Below are 12,017 nucleotides of genomic sequence, written 5' to 3' on the forward strand. Positions count from 1 at the left end.
ACACAAATTCTACTCTTGCGAGAGGAAAGGAAAGGAAAGGAAAGGGGGGACGAAAACGAAAAAAAGACTTGATCACCTCTGGTTGCCTTAACGTGCATGAAGGTTGTCATGGAAACATTTCTGTGAAGTTAACATGGATACAAACAGAAGGCTTTCCGGCTTAATTGCCATTAGAGTTTTATGACCCTGTTTAGAGATGTATATTAAAACACACACAGGGTAATACGTCGCTTAATGCGATAACGTGACTGGCAACTAACAAAAAACCCTCAAAACACCATAAGTTTAAGTTCAGGTGTGCATTTTTTTGTTAGACGCCATATGAAAGAATTAAACTCATGATTTCAAACAATGAAACAGTCCCACCCACATTACTCTCGATTCAAATAAAGGTACAACCTAGAAGTATTCAGCTCACAGTGGCATCTTAACTCAGACAAATGATTTTATTTTGCTCCGTGCACACACATTAATCTTAAAAGGATGTGTCTTTTTCCTTTTAACGCAAAGCAGTGCATTGCACACACCCCACCCGATGATGAATGCCGTAATCAGGCTGCGACTACAAAAACATCGGGATAATTCGAATTTAAGGCCCCTCTTTCCTGTCGCGGGTCAGCCGTGCCTCCCTCCCTCCACGTGTCGTACATGAAACATCACGCTCATTGAAACACTGCTAATTAAAATCACCTGGGAAGAACTGCGTGGGGCTAACAAAGGGCCGGGCTTCACGTTACAGAGCACGTCTGGAGCTGCCGAGGTGTGTGTCTGTGTATGTGTGTGCGCGCTTGAAATTTTACTACTGCTATTATGGCCTCTTTGAAGCGACACGGCGTTGAGTGACGATGCGGCATGATGCACACCTGCACTTCACCTGCACAGCTGCCGGAGTGAAACTGAGGTGCTTCTGCAACCAAAACTCTCAGAGCTAATCACAGCCATGATAGGAGCTGTAATACTATACACCTTGTTTAAAAAAAAAAAAAAAAAAAATTGTAAGTGTCACGTACCCTATTGATTTAGTCCCAGATCCCTTGAACCCACTGAAACTGCACTGGCAGTAGATGTGAGTCTTAAGAAAAGTGCTGTCCATTAACACTCCAATACATCAACCTTACTGTCCTGACACTCACTGCTCCTGTGAGCAGCTCTAAAGCAATCAAGATTTCACTCCGGATTATGGAAATGGAGCAAGCAACCACGGTAAGATTAATGTTAACCTTGATAATAATAATAATAATAATAATAATAATATCTACTATACATGATTTATTATATATATATATATATATATCATAAATGTCACTTTCTATACAGTATATTTTACACTTCATGACAGTCTGACAATACTAAATTTCATGCAAAAGCACAAACATCAAAAACATACCAAAACTAAATTACTGAACAGACAACTCCAGGAGTGCATTGAAATTAATAAATGAGCTGATTTAATTTTTTTTTTTGAAACTTACAAAAAATTATAAACTATAAACCTATTAAACACTCATAATCATTTGAGAATAATGGAACAAACATTAAATATAGTGAAATTAATTATAGATCATGTACATTTCTCCATATATTTACTACTGTTAAATAGATTGAAATTGTGTTGTTATTTTCAAGAACAAAATAATGCATGTTAACGGTTCATACAGGTTGTTTTAAAACTAAAACTCACAAATAAACACTGCTATAAACACAACAAAAGTTGCTTGGCATAAAAAGACGTGCAATAATCAAATATGCCAAAATTGTCACTGGATGTTTATTGTTTATAAAGACAGAATCACAGTACTGAGTTCTCCCGAACTCTCTAACACCACAAACACTGTCAAAACAACAAATAAACCATCCAACAAGCACTAAACAAGCCGCCTGCAACTTCTCAGTCAAGTCAAACTCGTATGAAAAGCATAAACGTGAAAACTCACCAAAAGAAGCGAATGTATCTCCTTCGCGGATGCAAAGTTTTGGCGTGTTTACGAGTCAGTGGTTTAAAAAAGCGCTAAAAACAAACGCACTACACGCGCTGTTGATATTCCTCCGCTCGGAGTTGCGAGACGCTGCTGTCTTCAGTCAGTGTGCTGCTGTTATTACCGATGCAACAGTAAAAAAAAACCGCCCGAGTAACACAGACTCCTGTTTGAATGCGCTCGCATGACGCGCAACGCGAAGCGGCGGCTTGTTTTTTTGTATCTCGATTCAATACATCGCAATGTATCGGCCGAGTTTGGGGGGGGACTAGCTTATTAGAATGCGGGGAGGCACTAACGCGGACGCGCATGTTGTTATTTTTTGGCGTACTGCGACCCCACGTGACGTCATGTCCACCTGCCGGGTAAACAATACAGTCATTAGAAGTTGAAGGAGTTTGTTTTGTTTGTCGAGTCTTTTCAATACACTAATAAGAAGAATGCAATATCAATTGTTTCATCTGCTGAAGATAGACCAGTAGATATGAGGAACAGGAATGTGGAGTGCTATCATTTATTTGTCCTTTTTCTTTTGTTTAACAGTTTTATTATCACTATTTTTATTATTGTTTCTTAAATTGTAATTCCTGTTTATCTTTGTTTGTGATTTAATACATGTTTATATATTATATTATGTATTGTGAATAAATAAAATGAAACAAAGTCATTAAAAGTGTCATTTTATGGAGGTTAAACAGAGTATAAAAATCTGAAGATGAGCAATGTGGAGGAGTGTTGGAAACAAAGGAGAATTCTTGTGCTTTGTTGAAAAAATGTCTTTATTTATTTTTTATTTCCTTAATTGTTTAACATAAATTCATGCTTTATTTTTTTTTAAATGTATTTTTAACATTGAAATTGTTGCATTTCTTTGAGCATGAAATTTATTAACACTTACTTCAGTTCACACACCCCAGGTTCATTTAAATGCACCTCAAGCTGAACAACTGTAGATCATCAGCAATCTTTTTGTCTCTCATTGTGATGAAATATTGTTTATTTGAGTGATCAACTGATGTTGTGAAATAATATTTGCTTTTGAATATTTATGCATGTTTGAATTACTATAGCTCTTTAGTTGATACACATACTGTAATGGTGAGTTATGCATCATATGTGTACTGTAGCCTAACTGTGTGCTACTGCCTTGAAATCTTCATATGAATAAAACAGGGGAAACATGATATTCAGATCAAAGATTGATAAAATCAAAAAGTCTCCTTTTGTGAATTAATTATCCTTGTCTTTGTCTGAATTAACTATCTTCATTACATATTGTGGAAGCAAAAACTACCTGCATTAAATATGATATTTGTATAAAGGATGGATGGTCATGTAAAAAAAAAAAAAAATTATATTTGCAGATCATCAAAATATTCTTCATGCATCTCTAAATAAATACACTGCACAGCAGAATTTGATTTGGTTTTATTAGAACGTTTTAACACTTCCAAAATCTGATAACAAATATCTGCCAGATGTCTGCAGAGGTGTTAGGAATTTTTTGTTAATTGATCAGAAATAGAATATTTGATGCCTTTTTTTCACCACATGCATGCCATTTAAATAAAATATTTAATTAAGAAAATGCACCATTTCATGGGTTTTATCACAAAGAAATCAAAACGCTTGCATTTTCTATATGGATTTTAGAGGAGGAAAATCGTTTTGAGAAGACCACGTGAAACATAGGGGTTTGCTGCCACCTACTGGAATATTTTGGAAACCACTTTTGAGTCTCAAAGAAACAAACATTGTGCACACAGCTTTGGTTAGACACTGCCACCTAGTGGTCAGTTGTGATAATGCACAAAAACACTGAAAGCGAAAGCAGCAAAGTTTTCTGGAATTCACAACTCACAAAGCTCTACATTGATTAAATAACTATACAATACAACCAAAAGCACATACAAAAAAAAAAACAAAAAAAAAATTAATGAAGTAAAAATATTTGCTAAAGTCAATTTCAGTCCTTCATCTATCTCTTGGCTATATAAAAACATACAGTTTATTGAACACAAACTGATCTTGTGTGACAATAAGCGCCATAGCAAAGCAAGTTGTCACAGTGTGAACCTACTGATCACTGACAATTATTTGATAAAATGCTTTTCTGAAATATGAAATAATATATGAATGTAATAAAAGCCATCTTAAACAATTTGCATTTAAAATGCATTACAGACTGAAAGGCTTTTCAACTCAATTTAAACAGTAAAACTAATACAAAATTTGGCCAGAAGAAATATTCATTAATGAATTATATAAACTGTATCAATCTGACATATCATCATTATATTATTTGAATGTAGTGACAGTGTGGCCATTGTTGTGTTCCCATGCCAACAGACATAACAAAATATAACCAAAGTAAAATTTAGTTCAAAAGACAAAATTCTCAAAAATCTGTCTTTATTCTGTAAGACAGTTTCATCTAGGTGTTTGAAATCAATATACATGTGAAAAACCAGAAGCATTTCAAACTTGTAGTTACTCTGATATTGCCCCTTGAGCCAATTTCCCATGTGACAACCAGCCCTGGTCTCTTCTACATTTCCAAACAGAAGCATTGTGTTGTTTCGGAACAGATACACATATATAATTCAAAAGCATTTAATCGAAGCTATCAGGTTCAGCAGAGGTCAACAGACGACATGAACACATCAAAGTGTCCCACGTCTACCAGACACTAGTGACCAGGAAGACCAGCATAGTTTGGTAGCACCCGCAGCTATTTTTATGCCTGGCAACCACACAATGTTCAGCTGCAACCTGACGCTCTGTGCCTTGTCAAGTTGTGAGTGAGGGTTTCAGGCGGTTAGTGTTGTTCTCTCAGACTTTACCCATCCAGCATTACCCAGGCATGTCTGGGGAAGAGCTTGTACTCTCTATGGTCTCCTGCAACCTGGAGCCTCCCATCTATAGTGACTGGACAATGAAAAACAACAAGGAAAATGTCAAATTGGAGAAAACGGTGGACAGGGTATTAGAAGGAAGCTCTGGAGATGAATCCGAGGAGGCGGAACCCGAGCCCCCACCGGTAGCCGTACGAAGAAAGGTGTCGTTTGCGGATGCCTTTGGTCTGGACCTGGTTTCCGTGAAGGAGTACAACAACCAGGATTCATCAAGGCTGGATGCAGATGGTAGAGAGGTAGAGGAATACTACATCTCATGCCTCTTCAATGTCCCAGTGTTGCACCAGGACATGGAGGTGAGACTTCAGCAGCAGAAGCTGGAACTGGAGCGCATCGAACTGCTCCCTGGATCCACCACGATCCGGGGCATTGTTCGCGTGCTTAACCTCTGCTTCCACAAGGCCGTCTTCATCCGCGTCACTCTGGACGGCTGGCAGAGCCACTTCGACCTGCCGGCGGAGTACATGCCTGGGTCCAGCGATGGCGAGACCGACTGTTTCTCTTTCCACCTCGTGTTGACACCTCCATTCCAGGATGAAGGGTTGCGGGTGGAGTTCTGTCTGAGGTACGAAAGCGCTGTTGGAACCTTCTGGGCCAACAGTGGAGGGACGAACTACATTATCTTCTGCCACCAAAGACGAAGGAACGACCTGAAAAAGAAAGAGAGTGAAAAGGAGAAGTTTGTAGAGGAGAGTAACCAAAGAGGTATCAGGAGCTGCCTTAAAACAATCAGGTGGGGAACACTGCAAAAACAGACACTATCATCGCTATTACTCAAGCTAAGTGTTAGGGATTTGAACTTTGGTGTATAACTCATCCTGGATGTGAATGATACCATAAATAATTTATAAATAGTTCATCTTCAGAACACAAATTAAGATATTTTTGATGAAATCCTCCATAGACAGCAATGTAACTACCACGTTCAAGGCCCAGAAAGGTAGTAAGGACATCGTTAAAATAGTCCATGTGACATCAGTGGTTCAACCGTAATGTTATGAAGCTACAAGAATAAATAAAGAAAACAAAAATAACGAGCTTACGAGAGTGCGGCGATGCATGCGTGTGATGCTGCTGACGCAGGAGCTGGCGTTCTGACATAGAACCTGGAACGCAACACGGATGAGAAGAAATTGTTGAATAAAGTCATTATTTTTGTTTTCTTTGTGCACAAAAAAATATTCTCGTAGTTTCATAGCATTATGGTTGAACCTCTGCTGTCACAATTCAGTTGAGTTGCTGTCAATGCAGGGTCAGAAATCTCTTGGATTTGATCAAAAATATCTTAATTTGTGTTCCGAAGATGAACGAAGGTCTTACGGGACTGAAAGGACATGAGGGTGAATAATTAATTACAAAATTTTCATTTTTGGGTGAACTATCCCTTTAAAAATGATAAAACTGTCCAAAAAAGTCCCATATATGTACACTGAAAGAAAAAAAAAAAAGTCTTTAAAACAGGATTTTGTTGCAATGCAGGAGGGTAATAGCAAAATCTTTGGCAACCATCCAAAACATCCCACCAATTTGCATAGCAGCACTAAAAATGACTCTGAACACCTTACAGTAGCAGATGCACAGCAGAACTAAAAACCATGGTTAAACTTGGTTAAATAGGTAGGTGTACTTCGTTTCTCAATAAAACGAGACGTATTTCTCTGGTTGTCCAATCAAGCACTCTGTTTTGACTGGAGATGGTATGTTTGAACATATGGCTGGTGAGTGTGATTGAAAATCTGCCTTATATTTACAGTAAAAAGACGGAGGTGACACCTGCAGAAGCGAACGATGAGATCTCAGGTGGGTTTCTTATGTGGAAATCTGGGAATGGGGAACTTTGATCCTGAAGATGAGAGACCGAGTTTGAGTTTTTTTTTTTTTTTTCCCAGAACAAGTCACACCCAAGGCCAGGCATACTAGGGAGAACAAAATAGAGAAAGCAGGAGGAATCAATTCCTGCAAATCCCTTAATGACTGCTGCAAAACTCTGGTAGGGTCAATGAGTGCTCAGAGACATGGTTCAGAGACAAAGACAGGCATTTAGAGAGGTAGTTCACCCATAAAAGGGGTAGTCTGCCAGTTTGTAGTTTACTGATAAATATTGGGTGAACAATCTCTTTAAATGCAAAGCAGAAGGATATCTTCATGCATTTTGCAAGATTATATTGCACTGAATAACTGCCTCTCATTACAAATATGAAGTCTGTTGAAAACCACCTTTTGTCTGTCTTTTTTGACAGGTGGAACATCGTAGGAAACGTCAAGCTGCTCGTTTGGCTCGTGTGCAGGACTACTTCTCTCAGAAAGCAATGGAAACCCAGATGGGATGTAATTCCAACACAGATGAAAGTACCACATCCATCCCAAAGCTGACTATACCAAGTAGAACCGACTTGCCGGTTGTCCATAGCCAACAAGGCTACGGTATGGACACGCCACCAGTACTAATGTACCACCATATCCCTTTGCTTTCCCTGGATTGGGGCAATACCACAACAACACCCCCCCAAGCAAACCCTCCAGATGCCTGCAGTAAAACAAGACATCAGGTTGAAGATCACCTAGCCATGTCTGCTTCTGAGGCCTGGGAAACTTTCCTTAACAGCACTGATATGCAGGACCAAGTATGTGTTCCTCCTGAGTCAGAAGTTTTAGTCCCAATGGAGGACAAGGGAGCTGAGAAAGACCACAGTCAAGAGCCTGCTGACAGGAAAGCTATGGAAACTATAAAATCTGATCCTGTAGAGCAATCAAAGGATCTCAGCACGAGTCCTTCTAGAGATCAGGTTGTGGATTACCAACTAGTGAAAGAGCCAAAGGTCACAACCCTAAAATGTTCTGCCCAGGGATCGGAGCCAGAGAGGGCGGGAAGCGAGTTAGAGGCATCTTGTGACCGCCAAGCCCCACATCACGTGCACACAAGTGGATCTTTGAGTCAAGACACGACCAAAGAAAACCCTGGGGACGAAACCCAAACCGCAGCACATGACACCGAGACTCAGAATTCAAAAGCCGGAGATGGAATCTCACCTGAAGAATGCACGGGCAGCTCCGACACCTCAAAGGTTAAAGAAAACACACAGAGAGCGGTCAAAGACACCCTGACATTTACGGGGATCATGGATGTGCCACTCACAAATAGACAGGCCGAGGGAGCTTCTTCAGAAAGGAAGGATATAAATAAAGATGCTAGCGAGGAGCAGGTGGAAATGAGGGCGTTTTGTAGAGAACTACATGAAGAGGACACAGAAAGCAGTAGAAAAGGACAAGATGAGACAACTACGGATCACAGCACAGAAATACAGAGTGTTTCATCGTGCAAGAGCGAGGCATTTAATGAGAACGAATTATGCACGTTGAACAAGAGTTTTAACAAAGACAATTCAGAGCTACTGAAAAACGAAGAGAGGCGTTTTGAGGCAAACGAAGGACTTCAAATGAAGGAGCGACTGAATGAGACGACTATAGAAGCTGCTAGTGTTGAAGAGGATGAAATGCATTCAGAAGAGCTTATAGAGGACTCCCGAGCAGTGGGTGACAATTGCACAGATGGAGAAGAGAAAGAGTTTGAGATTCATGCTACCAAATTTGCACCCACCCACTTACCTACCTATCCAACAGTTAGCAATGACCCATCCAGGCACCTCCTTTGGACAACATCTGCAAAGGAACGAGAGGTAACTTTTGCAGAGGAGGACTTTGAGCTTGGGAAGACCCTCAGAAACTTTCAAGAACCCCAGCGACTGGACGGAGAGGATGAACTCTCCACACCGTTACCCAGCATTCACCTGTCCTGGGTGGGCGGCAACAGCAGTAGGCTGTTGAGAGAATTCTGCTCGCTGGGTCACACGGCCAAGGCTCTTGTGTATGTTATTCTGTTTGCGATCTTCATAACGACGTATCTCTATGATCTGCCGACCTGCATGGCCCTCTATCTGTTTTCTCTGTACTGGTGGTGCAGCCATGGCATGAAGCAGCGTCTGGACGGGGCTGTCGATGTGGACTGAGACCAGACAGGAAGTTCTTGAAAGTTTCTGAGGAAGCTGTTGTCAAGTTATGTGACTCTGAAATGAAGTGTGACACGAAGTGATTCTATGGGCCCAAAATCACTTGATAAAATTAGATTTAGTAGGCTTTTTTTTTTTTTGTTTCTTGTCACTTGTGTTCCCATTAAAAGTCCCATTTGAAACAGGAGTCTTTTAATATAATACTAAACTCAAACTGCTAGAATAGTGGATATGTGCTAATCCAGTTCTGTGATATAATTGAATGACAGAAAACATTCTTATAATGTTAAAGGCAACAATTGCTTTCACAGATATATCTCCAAGATATAAAGTGCAAGTCAAAAGTATAGATACTAGTATTTAATTACTCTTTTTTTTTTTGCCTTGATTGCCAGTAAAAATATCCAAAAATTCATAAAAGAAGATAAAATTACTTTACAAGCAACAGTGCATAAGATATGAAGACTTCTGATTTCTAGTGCATTGTGTATAAGTGTAAAATCGGACAAAATACACTGATATTAAAATCACAGTCTCTTAATATCTCATGCATTGTTGCTTCTTAAGGAAATATATCTTTCTTTAAGGTTTTTTAGACATTTTAACTGGAAAATTACACAAAATATTTTTTGCTGTAATACTTTAGTGTAAGGACCAATTCTCAATATTAACTAGTTGCTTATTAGCAAGCCTATTATTAACATAATGGCTGATTATTAGTACTTATAAAGCACATATTCTGCATGACTATATTCTACATCCCTAATCCTTCCCAATTCCTACACTTGACTACCTTAAAGTAGTCACAAAAAAGTGACACAAAGTGATCCTATGGGCCCAAAATCACTTGACAAAATGAGGTTTAGGAGGCATTTTTGTTTGTTTCTTTCTTCTCAGTTGTGTTCCCATTAAAAGTCCCATTTAAAACAGTCTTTTAATGTAATACTAAACTAAGTGAGAATTGGACCTTAGAATAAAGTGTGACCTTTTTTGCAAACAAATTCATACACCTAAGCACAGTTTATGATTGTATACAAAATAATTTCTTCATGAGCCTTAGTATCAAAAAGTGTCTCAAGGAACAATATTCAGTCCAAACTTTGACTGGTATTGTACCTTTATGTAAGGTTAAACTGGGTTCATACAAAGGCATGCTGAATGCACTATGTAGCCCGTGAGATTTCACGTCTCTTTGGGGATGTGTGTGACGGACGTGACATTTCCTGCAAATCCCATCATGTCTCTGTTCCCAAAAGAGAGAGGGAGAGATATGAGGGCTGGAGAAAGGACAGAGCTTCTCGACCTTCTGATCTGTGAACATAACTATAAGAAATTCATACCTAAAAGGCTTAAAAACATAGTTTATGCACAAGTGAAAATTCCCCTCATTTACTCTCAATCATGGTGAAACACAAAATGAGTTTTCATGCTCTTCTCCATGCAGTTACAACGAATCAAGGCTCAAGCTTTAAAATGCCATTAAAACATCATAAAGTATCATAAAAGTAGTCCATATGTGAATACGGTGCAATCTATAATGAGCCTAATTTACATAGAAACATGATGTGTTTGGGCTCAAAAGAATGGCAAGATTTTTACGCCTCGTTGAACTGGATTATGGGTGTTTAGTGAGACAGACGCATAATTTTGAGTTGAAATACGACGCTGTTTATTGAATTTGCCAGTGTGTTGGTCTTTGCATGTGCTTGTTTTAGTTGTGGGCAAATGCATGATCTCTGTTTATATGTGAGTGTGTAATAGAGATGTTTTGTGTGTGTTGCTGCAGTCATATGATCCAGTCTACTATGACTCTGACCTTTCGGTGTCTGGCCACTAACCTCACGTACAGCTCGAGCTGCTCATCTGTACAGCAAGAGCACAAATTCATAGTTTTACTTTTCTTAATACCTCTATTCAACATTTACTAACATTTATGTAACTATTCTTAAGAGCACTAAAATCCCCATAAGGAGGAAACTAAGAATTATACTACTTATTTATTCACACATAAGATATAAGACTGAATAGGGCTAAAATACTAAAGTGAACTCAATGAATATTTGTCTTATATAAGTTTACACTGCTGAGAGAAAAAAACAAACAAACAAAATAAAAAACGCATAAATGTCCACACTGAACCAAGCTGGTTTATGCTGGTTAGAGCTGGTCTGGTGACTCTGAAGAGCAGAAAAATGATACTGTATTACCCTCTAAGGACATTCAAAGGGCATCTAATCTTCTCAAATGTGTTTTTAAACTGATCTGTAACTAATAATGTCATAAAATGCACATTTATGTGCTGTCCTTCTGTTTCATGTTTTTACATTGCAAACTGTGTTTAAGTGTTTGCAGATGATCCAGGCATTCACACGTTGTATTTATGTTGGTTTGCAGTAGAAAAAAATGAAAGCAAATGAAAAATGATTCAAATAAACTGACCACTAAACACTGGACCACTAAAAACAACTCAAGCTAATAAATAATAGTCACCCAAAACAACTATTCCAGTTATTCAAAACAAAACCAAATGAAGAATTTGCACCATTTGTGGTTTTAATATACAGTTTGCGCTGACCAACTTCTTAATAAACAGGCTCATTGAGTCTTTCCTGTACGTTTCCATTGAGCTCAGCACGGTTTGTTATTTGTTATGTTTGTTTGACTCAGGAGGAACAAGATATTCCCAAACTCTGCTCACAGATGAAAGACACGTGAGCCACGCGATAAAATGTCGCTACGATCACATGAGGGATATTTTCTGAGGTGTGAATACTTCAGATGTTTCATGTATGCTTGCTTTGCAGTTAATTATGTGTTATGTGTTGGCACCCTTTCCTTTTCTCTTTCTTTCTTTATGAAGCTGAGTCTAAAATTTGCTGAGCTTCACCAATCTGCATATAATGTCACATTTTGCATTATGTGCCAACTTCATGACAAACATACCCATATCAAAATTAAAGTTAATGTCAATCTAAATCACTGAAAGCAATATTATATTATTACTAAGATTTTCACTTTTTTATTATTTTTTATTATTTATACTCTATTTTTGTATTTTATTTTTTATTTTATCTTTATACTCTTAAAAATAAAGGTGCTTAAAAGGTTCTTCACAGCGA

The 12,017-nt window shown here is 38.4% G+C and overlaps 2 protein-coding genes across 6 annotated transcripts in view; one reads left to right on the top strand and one right to left on the bottom strand.

Moving 5' to 3' along the window:
• The window catches only part of foxp2 (forkhead box P2), a 98,642-nt gene extending 96,385 nt beyond the window's left edge, over positions 1-2,257 (bottom strand). For all 5 annotated transcript variants that reach the window (XM_058773450.1, XM_058773448.1, XM_058773449.1 and 2 more), the window contains exon 1: positions 1,935-2,257. The gene's annotated coding sequence lies outside the window, so the exon portion shown is untranslated. The remainder of the gene's footprint in view (positions 1-1,934) is intronic.
• Positions 2,258-3,496: 1,239 nt separating this feature from the next.
• On the top strand, positions 3,497-11,751 carry ppp1r3aa (protein phosphatase 1, regulatory subunit 3Aa). Its single transcript, XM_058772160.1, has 4 exons — positions 3,497-5,624; positions 6,645-6,691; positions 6,781-6,881; positions 7,132-11,751. Exons 1-4 carry the CDS (start codon positions 4,840-4,842, stop codon positions 8,896-8,898), a joined length of 2,700 nt encoding a protein of 899 aa, XP_058628143.1. The 5' UTR covers positions 3,497-4,839; the 3' UTR covers positions 8,899-11,751.
• Positions 11,752-12,017: the final 266 nt, after the last annotated feature.

The sequence above is a fragment of the Onychostoma macrolepis genome, chromosome 04, assembly GCF_012432095.1.
Source record: "Onychostoma macrolepis isolate SWU-2019 chromosome 04, ASM1243209v1, whole genome shotgun sequence".
Classification (NCBI taxonomy): Eukaryota; Metazoa; Chordata; class Actinopteri; order Cypriniformes; family Cyprinidae; genus Onychostoma; species Onychostoma macrolepis.